Source organism: Vipera ursinii, assembly GCF_947247035.1.
Source record: "Vipera ursinii genome assembly, chromosome: 13".
NCBI classification, from domain to species: Eukaryota; Metazoa; Chordata; class Lepidosauria; order Squamata; family Viperidae; genus Vipera; species Vipera ursinii.
Window position 1 is genome coordinate 3390434 of NC_139526.1, and position 17609 is coordinate 3408042.

The 17609-nt window shown below is 44.4% G+C and overlaps 1 protein-coding gene across 1 annotated transcript; it reads left to right on the forward strand.

Annotated features, from left to right (window-relative positions):
- Positions 1 to 5131: 5131 nt before the first annotated feature.
- LITAFD (LITAF domain containing) lies at positions 5132 to 9883 on the forward strand (the record flags this gene model as incomplete). The annotated part of the gene is made up of 4 exons (XM_083373112.1): positions 5132 to 5375; positions 5473 to 5547; positions 8246 to 8405; positions 9775 to 9883. 4 exons carry the CDS (start codon positions 5132 to 5134, stop codon positions 9881 to 9883), a joined length of 588 nt encoding a protein of 195 aa, XP_083229238.1.
- Positions 9884 to 17609: the final 7726 nt, after the last annotated feature.

Here is a 17609-nt window from a genome sequence, read left to right on the forward strand (position 1 = left end):
TTAGCCTCCAGACCCTTTCTCATCTTTGTTGCTCTTTGTGCACTTCTTCAAGTTCCGCATGTCTTCAAATTGCCAAGGTTGAGAAACACTGGTCTAATGCAGTATAATGAGACATGAAGGTGGGTATTTCAAGAAGGACTCCGTCAAGCAACATCAAAGGACTCCCAGCCGTCTTTCTTACTTCAGAGCTCCAGAATGCTTTGATGTCTTCACATCTAAAGGAGAAACTCAGTTCTGAAACTGAATTCTTCCCAAAGGCTTGATTTTATTAAGTCCTGGATGTGTGCCCGACCTGAATTAAGCGGGCCAAGAACCATCTTCCTTCTGAAATGGTGATTCTTCCACACGAAGCCTCAGGTGATGAATACAGATTATCTTCAGTTGATTTCCATGTCAAGCACAAAACAAAACACTCGGCTTAAAAGAAATTAATCAAGTCCTGGCCAACATGTTTTCCCACATTCCTTCAAAGGATGTTTGTCACAAATCTTTGGAGGAGGCTGGAGCTCTTGGCGGGGTAATTAAATGTTCCTGCCACCCCTGTATTTCCTTCCTGTCACTACAACTGATCTCTGTCACTCCTTGGTTCCATGTCGGCTGAAGGACCGGAGCATGCTCCAGTTTAAGTTTAAGTATTCAACCCGGGGGTGAAGCCATCAACAAGCTGGGAGAAAAACAAAGGGCTCGTCGCAATTCTCATCCGCAAAGGTAAGAGATTTCTTTGACATCCTGAAATTCCTGAAAATAGGAATAGGAAGGAAAACCCAAGGTCTGTCTCTCTTTTGCATCAACAGGTGATGTTCCTTGGCTGAGCAGATGCTAATGGAATGAGTGCCAGCCAAACTTCTTATTAAAGTTTAATCCCTCATTGGTTTAATTCATGCACTTATATTCTGTGAGCCAGGAGTTCTTGTAAAACCCTTCAAACTGCTGTTTTGAGGCTTTTTGATACGCTAGCAGAATGGAATAGCTGTACCACCAATGAATCTTCCCCCCCAGGTTTTAAATTGTATCACAATAAGAAGATTTTTAGCACTGTCTGTTCAGAAGTAAGTCCCATGCTTGCTTGGTAGGGCTTATTTTTAGCTGCTTGAGTGTAGGGTACAACTCTCTCTCTCTCTCTCTCTCTCTCTCTCTCTCTCTCTCTTTCCCTCCCTCCCTCCCTTCCTTCCTTCCTTCCTTCCTTCCTTCCTTCCTTCCTTCCTTCCTTCCTTCCTTCCTTCCTTCCTTCCTTCCCCCTCAGAACATAGGAACATCCAGATTTAAAAGTAACACATGGAAAAAGTAAAAATAAGGAAAAGCAGAAATCCAACATTCAGCCAAATGTTTTGAATTTCTCAGAAAAGTTCTCAGCTCTGGTTAGAAAGCTGAATAACTGACAAATGTTAGAACTTTTTAAATACTCTTTGTGGTTCAGAGGAGAATGTTGCTGAATGGAGGGCCCGGTTCACTTCCTTCTTGCTATGAATTATGCTCGTGTAGTTCTCCAGTAGTTTAATGCACTGAAGCCACTGGCTCAGTAACTGACAATGTGGGAAGAAATGAAAATCAAGAAATACAACAATAGGATTAAAGTGGTACTTTTTCACTAGAACAGGAAAAAATAATTCCATCTGATTCAAATTCTGCAACATCAGTTGGAAAGACTTCCCTCCAACACCTTTTGTAGATAAATCCTTATCTGTAAAATAAATAATGCATGAAACATCAGAGGAATGTTTATTCTAAACACTTTTTCTAGAATTATAACTGAACAACAAGACTGCAACATAGGACCTGTAGTTTGGGTCTGGGTGGTCCGGGGAGGGGGATGGACACATTTTCATGATTAAATGACGGGTGAACCATCCCCAAATGGAAAACGCTCAAATCAGGTTCATGAATACATGCAAGACCTTGTGATCCTGACATCTCGATTTGGGATATAAAATTAGCGCTTCCTCTTCTGTCTTTGTACTGTGCTTACCTGTCAGGTCCCCAAAACCAAGAAAGACATGCGGTGATTCTTCCAAGCAGATTTATTTATTGTTCCCTGCCTTTGGCTAAAATCTCGCCAAACTGAAGCAAACTACTCCCTACATGAAGCATATACTCTGGGAACTCTTAGGAAGGGGCTGTCTCCACCCTCTTTCTCTCTGAGTTGCCTCTTGCACCTCTGGAAGGAAATCTTCCCTCCTGGTAATTCAGGCCAGTTACTGTCTGGGCGTTGAGCACTTCTGAAGACTACCTCAGTAACACGCAAGAAGGGCAACCAAGGAGCTTAAAATCACAAAAGTAAAAATAGGTGAATGGCTGGGAAAAGACTTAAGCAAAGGTCAGGCTGGCTACAAATAAGAATCCACCTTAAAAGGTGAAATCAAAAAAGAAACAGAGTAGCTGAGCTTAAAAGGAGAATTTCAAAGAAAGGGTTATGCCAAGTTATGTTTTGGTTTAAAGAAAAACCCTACCTCTCCTTTAATCACAATATTCATTAATAAGGACAGGAAGAATGACCTCTGGAATTCGAATTTGGAACAATAAGGTTCTATCAATAATGAGAAAAAGCATCTTATCAATGTAAAAGAGCAAACAAATTATTATCAAATAATAAACAAAATTGTGCTATTTTAATACAGTATCTAGAGATACTTACAAAACATTTTGTAAAGAAACCAGAGAAACAAGGCTCCTAATTTACATAATTTGAGCATCATTATATTTACATATGACTCTACATATGTAATATAATTATTATTCACAAGTTTACGTGGCACGAAATACCAAAACTTAATTTTATAATTAATTTCAAGGGCTGTGCAAGTCTTCAAAAATCCATTTTTAACAAAGGGAAATAATAGCAAATGTGTTTTGATCACTGCTGTGGTGATTTGTGTGGCCTGAAGGTGATTTGATTATGTGCAATCAAGTCATTTTTTACTCCTAAAGGTAAAGGTAAAGGTTCCCCCGCACATGTGTGCTAGTCATTTCTGACTCTAGGGGCCGGTGCTCATCTCCGTTTCAAAGCCGAAGAGCCGGCGCTTGTCCGAGGACGTCTCCGTGGTCATGTGGCCGGCATGACTAGACGCCAAAGGCGCACGGAATGCTGTTACCTTCCCACCGTAGTGGTCCCTATTTTTCTACTTGCATTTTTACGTGCTTTCGAACTGCTAGGTTGGCAGAAGCTGGGACAAGTAACAGGCGCTCACTCTGTTACGCGGCACTTGGGATTCAACCCGCCAAACTGCCGACCTTCTGATTGACAACCTCAGCGTCCTAACCCACTGAGCCACCGCGTCCCTTCTTTTGACTCCTAGCGACACATAAATAGATTTTCTCCAAGACAATCTGTCCCCCCCCCCGGTCTTTCAGGTCTTCTCATGGTGTATCCATCACCATTATAACTGAGTCCATCCACCTGGCTGCTGGTTATCCTCTTCTCTTTCCTTTCACTTTTCCTCATTTTTTTGTGTTTCCACGATGAAAGGATTTGCCAGTGACATCACTATTTCCCAGGGGGCACCCAGTTGGGGCTCCTTTTGTGTCCCTGCAAAGTTGCCCACCAAAGTGGTACATATTAACCTGCCGAAATTCAAACTGCTGGATTGGCAGGAGCTGGAGCATATGATGGGAGCTCACCGTACCCCATAGCAGCAACGGGTCTCAAATGTGAGCCTGCTGATCATCAGCCCGACATTCTAACCTTGTGAGCCACCGTGCTTCTACTACCTTTGCACATGTTAGACCCTTCTCTAGAGAGCTGCGTTTTTGCATAACGTAAAGTAGAATAATTTGAACCTGGTCATTTGTGCCTAAAGTGAGAACTCTTAAGTTGATTTGCCTAATGCTTCACTTCTATGTTTTCTTTCTCGGTGACTTCAGGAGCCTTCTCCAACACCAAAAAGGTCAATACTCTTCCTATCGTACATTTTCAAGATCCAACTTTCTCTTCCATAGAGTGTCACAGGAAAAACCATCTGGCTCTTGTACATCTGAAGATCTGCCAAGGCGTTCATGGCTGCTGGACCCTTGCGCTAGTCTGCAGCATATTGCTTGGTCTAACCGAAGCCAAATTTCTTCGCTTCCCTCAACTCTACCAATGTTTTGGGGGTTTTAAAGTGCTGGTAGTGAAAATGAGAATATTTCCCAATATGTTGCCTGTCATTTGAGATAGATTGTTGACAAATCTAGGGTGCAAAGAAGCTTGGGGTCTCTATTTAGGGAAAACGTAGCTGATCATATTTGGCAAAGTCTGTGGCAGCATCGGGAAAGGGTTGAAAAGGCCAGAGCAGGAAGGGGCCTTGGAGGTCTTCTAGTCTAACCCCCTGCTCAAGCAGGAGACCCTATATCACTTCAGGCAGTCTCTTCTTAAAAAGCTCCAGTGATGAAGCTTCTGGAGGCAAGCTGTTCCACTCACTGTTAAGGAAGCTTCTCCTTAATTCCAGGTTGCTTCTATCTTTGATCAATTTCCAACCATGGTTTCTTGTCCTGCCTTCAGGCGCTTTGGAGAATAGCTTGACTCCCTCTTCTTTGTGGCAGCCCCTCAAACACTGGAATACTGCTATTATGTCACCCCCTAAATCCTTCTTTTCTCTAGAGTAGATATATCCAGTTCCTGAAACCGTTCTTCATATGTCTTAGCCCCCAACCCCCTTATCGTCTTAGTTGCTCTTCTCTGCACTTTTCCCAAAGTCTCAACATCTTTTTGTAATGTTTTGACCAAAACTGGATGCAGTATTCTAGGTGTGGTCTTACTAAGGATTTATAAAGTGGTAGGAACTCTGTTTAGCAAGGCAAAGACTTCATGAGGCCTTGCCCAGCAAGCAAGGCTCCTCCTACATCAGCCAGTTGGATTGATCTTTGAAGCTTGGTTTGGAGTAAGCTACATTCAGGCCAAGATTTAAGTGCTTTGGCTTGTTCAGTAATTAGCTAGAGATACCTCTGATGAAACTGTGTGAGAACAAGAGAGTTAAAATGCAACCTTAACCCTGTGGTTTGTATTGTTTCCAACACCTGAGATGGCTAACAGGTGAAAATCAAGACATTTGCCCTCTGACTTGCTTTTTCTCTTTTGGAGGAAAATATTTGTTTGTTTGTTTATCTGTTCTCCCCCCCCCCCAATCCACCATATTTTTGAACCGCCCATCTCCCTCAGATGTCTGGAATAAAGATGTCCCAGCAGAAGGAGCAAGTCTCCGTTCCCATGGTGTCGCTGGCTATGCCCCAGGAATCTTATGCTCCAGGATACTCTGCTTCATACACCCCGGAGGCCTACACATCACAGCCCTACAATCCACAATTGTATGCCCCACAATCCTACGGCTCAGAATCACAAAGCTATAAACAATATGCAACAGATCCGTACGCACCTGACGCTTCGGATACTTATTGCGTCTCAGGTAGGTGCCAGGTACATCAAAGGAGAAAGAGGGTTGGGTTTGGGGCTTGATCCGAACCCTCTGCAACACTTCTCTTCCTCCTCTCCTCTCGGTGCAGGTGCTTGCTGCTATGAGGTTCCATCCCCACCTCCGTACAGCTGTGAAGAAGTGCCTTGTGACGCATTAGGACCAGGTACAGACCAGAAACTTATATGCGGAAGACTGATTCATATACAGCAGTGTTTCCCAAACTTAGGAATGTTAAGATGCGTGGACTTCAACTCCCAGAATTCCCCAGCCAGTTTAAAGTTCCCTTGGTTGGGAAACACTGATATACAGTTAGTCCTGGACTTACAACCATTCATTTAGTGACCATTCAAACTTACATTGGCACTGAAAACAGTGGCATATGACCACTCCTCATGCTTATGACCGCTGCAGCATCCCCATGTTCATGTGATCTAGGTTTGGGCACTTGGCAACCAACATGTATTTAACAGAGGTTGCAGGATCCCAGGTCATGTGATCCCCCTTTGCAACCTTCTCAGTAACTTCAACAAGCAAAGTCAATGGGGAGAGCCGGACTCACTTAGCAACCACATGATTCACTTAAGAACTGCAGTCATTTGCTTAACAACCATGGCAAACTAAGGTTGCAAAATCACATCTGACACACTTGTAGTTTTGTATTTTGATATCTTTGCCCTGTTCACCACCCTGAGTCCTTCGGGAGAAGGGCGTTATACAAATAAAATTATTATTATTATTATTAACAGTTTCCTTGCTTAGCAACAGAATTTCTGGTCAGTTGTAGTTATAAAGTAAGGACTACCTGCAATCTTGGGGAAGAATAAGATGCCTTATATGTCCAAGTAGCATTCTTTGCTAGGTCTGTTCCCAAACAGCAAGGGCAAAGGTCTCTGCTAGACTTTGCACAAGGTAGTCAACAGAATGCTGAGTGGGATAGATTAGATACGGTAGACAGACAGACAGACAGATATGGAGAGATAGAGATAGATAGATAGTTGATAGAGATTTAATTATAGATAGATAGATAGATAGATAGATAGATAGATAGATAGATAGATAGATAGAGATATGCAGAAAGAGAGAGAGAGAGACAGACAGACAGATATGGAGAGATAAAGATAGATAGATGATAGAGATATAATGATAGATAGATAGATAGATAGATAGATAGATAGATAGATAGATAGATAGATAGATAGAGATGGAGAGATAGAGATAGAGACAGAGACGGAGACAGAAACAAATAGATAGTCCAGAATGTTGGAAATACAAAATGTCTCATTTATGGCCATTTGCAGATAGATAAAGTGGGTTGCTAGTATTCCCATTTATGTTTATGATGCAATCATGGCTTATTCTGGACACCTAAGATCTCACACTAGACTGATACCTGAGGAGAACAACATCCATGTTTCCCTGAATTTCCCACTTAAGGTTCTTAAGAAGGTTCTCCTCAAGTATCTAAGCACGTGGGGAGGACTGGAATGCTGACTATGGACCAGGAAGAGTCTCTGCAAATGTTAGCGATACGAGTGGGGCAAATGACAGGGCACCCATTTAATTAGAAGGACACGTATGAGACTAAGTTGCTCCCTTGATTGGTGTTCCGAGGAACTCCTGGATGGAACTCCTTCAAGGTGTTTCTGTTTTAAGAGTGCTGGTGGAGTCTCTGGGAGGCCCAGAAGCATTTGTGTAAATAGAAGTGGTGCATCACACTTGCTCTTTTTAATCAAAAGACTTCTATGAAAGTATTTAAGGGCAGATACAGCACAGTGTCTATGTGGAACCGCTTGAGAGGTGGACAGGGACCCAAGGCCATCCTAGTCCAGTCACGAGGACAGAGATGGTTTAAAATGCCCAGCTAAGATAAAAGTTGGGGAAAGGGATGGAGAAAAAGCTTATTCCCAGGTGTCTTCTCACAAAGCCACCTTTCCTAGCAAAAAAGAAGCTTTCAACCTCATTATCAGGAGACCCTTTCAAAGCTTTTCGCTTGTTTTCAATTCCTCCTGGGGTTTGCTGAGCTGTCTCAATTTGTGAGCTGGAGGGAAGGTCTACTGTTGTTTTCATGACATTTTCTTCCAATGTTTGAACATTTCACCAGTTCCCCACCCTTCCCAATCTGAAAAAGCAAGTAGCGGAGTTGGAAAGGACCTTGCAGGTCTTCTAGTCCAGGGGCCCCCAACCTATGGGCTGCATCCCACTACTGGGCTGTGGCCTACTGGCCACCGGGCCGCAAGCCAGGCTGGCCAGTGCGCGCATGCACACCCCCACTTGCGCTAACGTCCGTGGACCCGTTTGTGCATGTGCATGGGGCTAACAGTGGCGGCTAGCACCTGTACAAGTGGGGCTGCTAGCGTGCACGGGGTTTATGCAGCCCATTTGCACATGTGCACAGTTGATAGTGGCAGCAGCTAGTGCCTGTGCACGTGTGCAAATGGGGTCACTAGCGCAGTGCAGTTTATGCATCCTGTTTGCACATGCATGTGGGTGCTAGCTGCAGCTGTGGCTAGCACCTGCACAAACTGCACTCCTAGCCCTGTGCAGGTGTGTATGGCCCCGTTCGCTTGTGGCTGCATTCATGCGCGTATGCGCAAACAAATTTCCCAGCTGCTCCCTTTCCCACCATCATGAAAAGGTAGGTGACTTCTGTTCTAGGCCAACCCCCTGCTGAAGCAGGAGATCTTATTCCAGGGGTCCTCAACCTTGGCAACTTTAAGATTTGTGGACTTCAACTCCCAGAATTCCTCAGCCTGCCTTATACCATTCCAGAGAAGTGGCTGTCCAGAAAAGATTCCTGCCTACTCTGAAAAGCTCTGGATGTAAGAATGCATCTTGATGTTTGTCCCCTCTCTGTCCCATAGTCTGCATGGACTCATCCCCACCTGTTGTGGTGGCCGGAATCTTCTCCAGTAAACCTGCATCCACCATCTGCCCCTGTTGCCGACAGATTATCACCACTGAGGTGGTCTTCCGTGTGGGATGCCTAACCTATGCCCTCTCGACCTGCCTGTGTTTGATAGGGTGAGTGTCCATGCTCTGTGACTTTATCTTCCTACATGTCCATAGAGTTCATTAGGTCAGAGTAGCCCCCTTTAGTTGGAGGGGAGGGGCTGAAGGGTCAAAAAAACTCAAGATGACGTGCACACCTGTGCACTCAGTCCCACTCTTTTTCACATCTGTCCTGATGGCTGCCCCCTTGATTTTTTTTGTTAAATCCCCCTCCAGCCCTAAGAGTTTTCAGGGATGAAACAGATGCCTCACCCCAGAGATGGGGACATTTTGGTAGCTGAGAGTTATTTTAAAGTTCATTTGGGAGGAGCTTAGGGATACCACAGGTGGGGCACTTGAGACTTTCTTTGGGCTTTTTATGGGTTTGTGGGGCCTCATTGCAGGTAAGCCCAGAGGCTTTCACAGAAGCGCACATAAAAGCCATTTTGATGCAAGCTCCACCCCTTTGGAAGCTGCACAGTGATATTTGCATACAGGTATTTAAGGAGGCGGAGCTGCTTTGGCCCTGTTACAGAAACCACTGGATCCTGGAGATGCTTTTTGGCCCAGTGTTTCTCAACCTCAGCCACTCAGTTCATAAGTCTTAAAGTTGGCTAGGGAATTCTGGGAGTTGGCTGGTGTGGAGAAAACACTCTTTTTGCTTTTGTGCAACCTTATGAAGACTCCTGCTCTAAGAAGCTTGCCATCTATAGCAGTGTTTCTCAAGCTTGGCAACATTAAGATAAGTGGTCATCAACTGCCAGAATTCCCCAGCCAGCCATGGGGAGAAACACATCTATAGGATAAAGCTGATGACGTGGGTGGGGTTCTTCAAGAAGGACATATTTACAGTAAAATCTCAGAGTGCCTTCTCCAACCAGGTCTAGGACTGCAGTCAAAGACTGGAAGCTTGGAATCTGAGGGACCACTGGAGGTCCGGAAAGCACCAGGGTGTAGTACGCTGTCTCAGGTCTAGAGCAGGGGCCTCCAAACTTGGCAACTTTAAGACTTGAGGATTTTAACTCCCAGAATTCCACAACCAGGATGGCTGGTTGAGGAATTCTGGGAGTTGATGTACACAAGTCTTAAAGTTGCCAATTTTGGAGAGCCCTGGTTTAGAATTGCTGGGGTTGATTGACAGGCAATAATTCTGTATTTCTAATGTGGCATCTTTGGGGACTGATCCATTTTCATACTGCTGGGTCATTAGGAATTGCCTGAGCTGGAATGGCTGATGGTTGGTATATGCAATTTTGAAATGGATTTCTTGGTGTAACAGTTCAGTTCCCTTTTGAAAAAGGACCTTTGAGATTCTTGGCCTAATAATAACAACAACAGCAAGCCATAAGAAAACCCTTTTCAAGTCATGGTCTGTCTTTTTATTTTCCTATCTGGCTCTCAGCTGCTGCCTGGGCTGCTGTCTCTTCCCCTTCCTGTCCAAATGCTGTAAGGACGTCGACCATTACTGCCCCTGTTGCCGATATCACATCTACCGGTACAAAAGGATCTAGCAGCTTAGAAGAACAGCCCACCCATCCATCTCCCAACTTGGGTGGATTCACACGTTCCATCCTGGACTGTTCTTATGTCTGGAACTGGATTGCACTGTGCACGATGGGTTCCCTGGTCTGCCGTGAAACTGGCTGAGCTCCAGTCAATGTTGGCTTCAGTCTCCTAAGCAGAGAAGTGGCTTGCAGCCGGTCAAGGATCTGCTCTAGGATTTTCTGTTTTACTTTCCTGGTATTTACAGTTTGCAAATTAACTGTTTTGGTTTTTCTTTTGTGAATCCTTTGGTACGCTTCCTTCTCAAGGTTGCTTAAATCTATTTGCATGCTTCAGTCACCACGGTTCTCCTCTGAGGACCATGTCAGCAATACGCCATTTATGTCCTACCAAACATCTCAACCTCCTGCTCTACCTACAACATTTAAGCATTTGCTTCCCTTTCCTGGGCTGATGGTCTGTGAGAGGCCACTTTTACCTCATGCTGGACTGAGAAATCCTTCATTCTTTTCCCTGACCAACTTTCATTTGCTTGGATAAAGGAAACTTCAGAGAAATCTCTCCATTTCTGGGCTGGCAGGGTCCCCCAAACAGTGGAGATGGAGTCCAAGGCCATGTCATCTGAGCCCCACCCATTTTAATATGCATTTAAAAAGAGGGCAGGGCTTGGTGGTGGCTGACATCTTGACTTTCTGGACCGTCTCTATGTAGGCTATTCTGCCTGCCCCTATATTTGATACAGAATTTTGAAAAGCTGTTTGTTTCAGCTCTTATTTTAGGGGATTAAATGTTAAGATTTTGATTCTTTAAGTGGACAGGGTAATGACAAAACTGTCTCATTAGATGGGAGAGCAGGAAACTTTCCTTGGATGATGCTCTATTTTGTTGTACTGGTTAAAGAAATGGTTCCTGTGTTGTTCCCTAATGTTGTATTTTCTTTGGTGAGGAAGATGGAGGACACTGGCAGCTGAAGAGGGGAGGGAGAAGAAGAGCAAAGGAGGAAGGAGTATACCATCAGTAGCTGGTGGTCGTTTGGGGCACTATTTCTCAACTTCAGCAGCTTAAGATGTGTGGACTTCTGAATTCCCCAGCCAAATGCTAGCTGGGGAGTTCTGGGAGTCAAAGTCCACATATCTTAAGGTTGGCTAGGGAATTCTGGGAGTTGAAGCCCATATATCTTAAAATTGGCTGGGGAATTCTGGGAGTCAAAGTCCACAAACTTAAAATTGGTTGGGAAATTCTGGGAGTCAAACTCCATATATGTTAAAATTGGCTGGGGAATTCAGGGAGTTGCAGTCCATAAAATTGGTTGGGAATTCTGGGAGTCAAAATCCACACATTCTAAAATTGGCTATGGAAGTCAAAGTCTACACAACTCAAAGTTGGCTGGGGAACTCTGGAAGTGAAAGTTCATACATCTTAAAGTTGCCAAGACTGAGAAACTCTACTCTAGCGACAAAGAGAGAGAGAGAGAAATGGTTCTCTGAGCCAGATTTTTAAGAAGACATGACCATGCCAGGCTTGGTTCTCAACCAGGTGAGATCTCATATGTATTTAAGGATCTCAGTCTTCAAATGCACCATAGAATTGATAGCAAGTCAACGTCTCTGCCGTCACTCTCACTGGATGGCCCCTCATGCTACCATGGCCTCCAAGAGAGTCCTGGCCTGGACCTTTTCTCCACCTAAGTAAAATCAGGAGCTTAAATGTATCACCACTTGAACTGGTACGTATATGTGGGGTAACCAACATTTGTTGTTTTGATTTCCCCAAAAGTTGTTTTTAAATACTGCACAACAGATATTTTTAATGATTTCCATTTGGTTAATTTTGTTTAGTTGAATTGAACCACAATTTACTGATTACATCTCAGATGATTTTGCTAAGCAGGACACAGTGAGCCATCAGCCACTTATAAGCCAATCCGGTTTGAGGCATCTTTTTCAGAGCTAAACTTGGAAGGATGTGCAATCCCATTAATCAAAACAAGTGAGTCAAAGCTCAAAGTCCAGATTGAAAGAATGATTACAAATGTTATTGTATGGGAAGGTTAGGCAAGAGAGATGGAAATGCTGAGTCAATGGCCATGTAATTCAGAGTTTACATTTCAAAGTCCTCTGGCTGGTTTTAAAGTTTGGAGTTTAGCAACTCACCACTGAGCCTGAGCTGAAGATAGGCCAAATCTTGCTGTAAATTGACATTTTAGTACACTAGCAAGGAGCATTTGAAAAAAAGTGTTCAGATAGATTTTCCTGCCCCTCCCAAATTTGACTGATTCAACCACGTGTACAGAGATGGGGGCCATATAAATTGAATAAATCATTTTAAAGGGCATGCCAAGTATGGGGTGTAAAATCCCATCTCACCTTATGGGTGGTCTGTGCCTTCCTCAATCTTGGGTTCTCTACCAGAAGCCTGGGGATTTGGGGGTTCTACTTTAACGGCTCCTAGCACTGCACTCTTCTGGACAGAGAGCACTGATGTTGTTCCTGGGATCTGTTGGAGTCACTTTCCTAGCTTTGGAATCACAACTCTTGGGTGCTCCGACCACCCCTGGGGAGCCTTTGGCCTTTACTTTCCACATCTTCTCTTGTTCCTCCTTCAGGCCTTGGTCCTTCTCCCACTTCTCTTTTTCCTTCTTCCTGGTGCTGCTGTCACTCGGCACTGCTACATCTTATTCATCACTGCTGTCTTCTGGCCCTAGTCTATCATCACGGTGTCTGGTTGATTAGCCAGTACCTGCCTAAATATCTGGATAGTAGGTCCATGTCACTGCATGTTCATATTGACCATGCAAATGAACCACGGTCCATCCTCCTCTGGTCGGACTGTTAATTGTTCCGCGACAGTCCACAAGATCTCAGGTCTATTATTTGTCATGAACTTCTGTGAACTCTCCCATCTGAACCTGGGAGGGTTTAGCCCATACACTGTGCAGATATGCCTGTACGCAGTGGCAACTACTTTGTTGTGCCACTCAGAGTATGCTGATTTTGCCTGCATCCTACAGTCTTACCATTCTGGGTTGGATTCTCTTTGGTGCCTCCTTGCACCATCGGGCCTTCAAGTCCTGTCTAGTACGGTAGCCCTTTGTTTCTATGGATCTTAGTGCCTGGTTTTGGGCTGTTGGCTGAAAAATTCTGGAAGCTGAAGTTCATACATCTTAAAGTTGTCAAGATTGAGAAATGCTGATCTAGAGTTTAACAGGATGGTTTGGTGGGAACCCCACCCTCTTATGAGAACTAGTTGTGGTTCTCACTTGATCCCTGTGAGACAGGGGTGTCAAACTCAATTTCACTGAGGGCCGCATCAGCATTGCGGTTGCTCTCAGGGGGCATGGCCAGGGTGGGCGTGGCCTGCTGGGTGGGTGTGGCTAGAGTGCATATGGCCTGCTGGGTGGGTGTGGCCAGCTCTACATCGTTCGCATCAAGGGTGCCTATGGGGGCCTGGGCAGGAGTGGGACAGATCTGAGGGTCTCTGGCAGGAGGAGGGTCTCTGGGCCAAGGCCAAGGCAGTGGGGGCCGTTCCCTCACTGTTTCCAGGATGGCTTCACGGGCCACATGAAACCACTTCGCGGGCCTGATCCGGCCCCCGGGCCTTGTGTTTGACATGTCTGCAGTGTGAGAGATTGAGAGGAGGCTGAGAAAGAAAGGGGAAGAACTCGATGATCAGCTAAGAAGGGATTTTTTTAGTAGCTTTTAAAATAAAAGGTAGATCAGCCGTGCCTCCAAAAGGTACAATGGAGGAACAGATTCAGAAGGCTACAACTTAATAAAAGTGGAACATTCAAATAGAACCTCCATAATTGGGCTGCTTGGTGCGGTGATTAAATTAATTGGAGTTCTGGTGGCAGAGTGGTTGAAGTGCAGTATTGCAGGCAAACTCGGCCCACAGCCTGGAATTTGAGACTGACGGATTTCAAGGTTGATTCAGACTTCCATCCTTCCAAGGTCGGTAAAATGAGGAGTCAGATTTTGGGGGACAATATGCAAACAATTTCCCATTACAGGCTTTGTGGACCAGCGGGGTGGGTGGGGAGAGGGGATGGTTCACGCAAGTGACCAGCAACCATGTGTGCGTGCACAGCTCCATTGGCTGCCTGCTGCTCACGTGAGGACCATGTGCGTGGGTGCACGCTTGCCACCTGATTCCATGGCCCAGTTGCAAACCCCTCACAGCCCACTAGTGGGCCATGGCTCACAGGTTGGAGACCCCTGTTGTAAACTACCAGAGTGCTGTAAAGGGGCGGTATAAAGTCTAACCTCTATTGCTATTGTGTCAGGTGCAAATAACCAGGAGCATTCATTCAGTTCAAAGCACAGCAGTTTCTTATTGCTACCTATACCCAAGAATCTGGTCAACTAATGGTCAAAGCTAAATGGCTCTAGATAAGAGTCAAGAGAATTTATGAGGGCAGGTCTCTTGTGGAAGTGCATAAAAATTCCAAACCAATGACACGTTTCACCCTACCTTTGGTTTAAGCCTGATCTTCTACAGCTAGGGGTTCAAAATATAATACAGGTAGTCCTCACTTAATGTCCATTCATTCAGTGGACATTAAGTCATAATGGTGATGAATGAGGGGGAACTTATGATGGGTCCTGGTAGTTGTCACTACTGCAGCACCCCAGTCATGGGATTGCAGTTTGGGTGCTTGCAATTACAATGCCACAGTGCCCTGCAATCATGACTCTGATCTGTGATGTTCTCTGCTGATTTCCTACAAGCAGTCAACAGGTGCCAGAATTCCCAGGTAGACCAGACAGGAAACACGACTACATAAATTAGTTCTGGTTTACTGTAAGACTACATTAACAGAAACTTGCAAGTCTGAAAGTAAAAATTTCCCATCTCATTTATAGCCTGAGAAGTTAGGGAGGGTCCCTTCTGAGCTGCTTTCTCCCCCCATTATGGAGCTGTGGGCTATGTTGCCCTTTTCCTGACTGCTCTTAGGCAGCATCTCTTCCCCATTTCCCTCCCTACCCCAAGGTCATTCTCACATACCATTACAATGGGGAAGCAAACGGGAGGTTGCAAATGGCGATTACGGATGGAGAGGAACTGCAAACTCATCGGATTCACCTAATAACAGCAACTGGAACTGTGGCAATGGCCAGTATAGGTTGGCACGGTCATGTGATGTCACACTTTATGACTGTGCTGCTTAGCGATGGAATCGCGGTCCCAATTACTGTTGTAAACCAAAGACTACCAGCCTATCGCTACCACCTCCGTTCAAAAATTGTGGAATATAACTTCTCGTGCCAAATGGAGATGTTTTTAAAAAATCTGGGAGTTGAAGTCCACCCGTCTTACAGTTTCCAAGGTTGAGAAACTCTGCCCTGAAGGCAGGCTGGCAAGAAGCGAGTGTAGACAAAAAGCCAACGCAATCCTGGGCTTTATCAATGAAGGATAGTTTCAAGATCATGTGACGTGTGCCTCTTTATGTTGCAGTAGTGTGAGAATACACTTGGAGTAGTGTCCAGTTCTGCTCACAATACAAAAAGGATGCTGAGACTCTAGATCAGGGGTCTTCAAACTTGGCCCTTTTATGGCTTGTGGACTTGCAACTCCCAGAATTCTGGGAGTTTGAAGACCCCTGCTCTAGATAAAGCATGCAGAGAAGACCAACGACGACAAGCGATCTGGAAACTAAACCGTACAATGAATGTTGTGGGAATACGGTATCTCTAAAGAGAAGGATTGGGGGAGGGGCCATGATAACTGTCTTCCAGTACTTGAGGGGCTGCCACAGAGATGAGGTCAACCTTTTCCCCAAAACACCTGGGGGCGGAACAAGAAGTAACGGGTGGAAAAATCATTAAATATCCAACCTAGAATTAAGGAGAAATTTCCTGATAGTGAGAATTGGCGGAGCAACTTGCCTCCAGAAGATGTGGGTGCTCCTTAGGTTTTCCAAAAGAGGTTAGACAACCATTTGTCCAGAATGGTGTAAAGTCTCCTGCTCGAGTAGGAGGTTGGACTGGAAGACCTCCAAGGTTCCTTCCAACTCTCTACTGGAAGGTGGCATGTCAGTTGGGCCAGCACATAGCAAAGCCCTGGCCTGGGCGCTTTTAGAAACACTGAAGGTGGAACGTAGATGGCAGGCCAACACACTTCCCCCAATAAAATGGTGACGTGTGCAACACCCCAACTAAAAAAAAAAAGCTTAGTAGACATCCAAAGAATAAAACATTTCTGATGGAGCCAAGGGGGAAAAAAAGTCAGTCTTGATTCAAGTGGAGAACCAGGATAGACTTGGAAGGAATATGGGGGTGGGGGGATGCCTTTGTCACTGTGTGAAGAGGACGAAACAAGCCCTTTTTATAAAGCCTTGTAAGACCCACAGATCTCCAGATTGAGAAGCCAATGTCACAAATATTACAAAGGAAGGTTGCCTTCCATGGGATGAAGTGAGAGGCAATTCTGAAGGATAAAGAGGTCTTGCAGAAGACCTGCAATTCCTCTGAATTCATGGCAGGGCTGTTTTCTGCTGAGACCAGTCAGTCTATCAGGGAAACCTGGTCTACCCAATTATGGGATGGAGTGTGCCGCTTCCACTTTTTAAATTTAACACAAAATTTTAAATTTAACATCATGGCAGGGGTATAACTTCATATTTATCCAAATAAATCAACCAAATCATTTTCTTTCATAATTGTTGGACAACTCGGAGAAACTTTATAGTAGGTTGTAAGCTTTATGTTGAATGGGTGAAAGAGGATATCCGTGAATGAGATTGGCCCATCTGGTTTTAGCCTCCTTGTGCTATGAAGATTGATCCGATTTAAAAATGTAAACATAGCTTTAAATTTTAATCCCAAAATTTGGAATTTGAGTATCTTAATTCAGTGTTGAAAAAACCTACCAACTCTTAAAAAGTATGACTTGCCAAAGTAAAGTATTTCCTTCAAATTTGCTTTTGGAAAAATTAAAGCATCCGATTAAAGAAGATTGTTCAAAATGAAAACAGCACACTTTCTGCATCACTTCAGTGTTCCATTAGAATATTTTGGGATGGCAAAATCAGGAAAAATATTACGAGATGCTGAAACAGTTGCAAATTGCCTAAATGGTAGTAAGATTCTTGTCACTACAAAGCAGGGTTAATCCTTTTTTTTTCAGAGAGACAATTCAGATTGCAGGATTCAAGGCACTGGAAGGAGAGAAATCTCAGGGTGATCAGCAAAAATGATCAATAATTGCAGGGGAGAGCCGGTTTGGTCCATGGTGGCAAAAAACCAGAGCCTGGTAATATCTTTTTAACACTAGTAAATTTTATTAGAAAGTGTAAGCTTTTGTGAGCAGGTTATGCCTTTAAAGAAAAATTGTCACTCTAGAACAGTGTTTCTCAGTCTTGGCAACTTTGAGGTGTGGACTTCAACTCCCAGAATTCCCCGGCCAGCATTCTGGGAGTTAGTCCACACCTCTTAAAGTTGGTAAGGCTGAGAATCAGTGCTCTAAAATGATGCTGACCCCTGATTTTTTTTTAATGATAAAGCGACTGTCCTTCTAAGGCCATATTACAATCTGAGCTTTGATAATTCCCTTCCCTCCACCTCACAGGGCCAATGGGATAAGGCTAATGGGAACTGTAGTCCAGCAGTTTCAGAATGCCCATCCCTCACCAAGAATATTCCTGGCCTAATTTTAACACTAAATTTCTTTTGCAATTTTTCAATGATTCATTTTCCTTAAAATTTCCCACGTCACAAACTCCACTAAGGTTTTTTT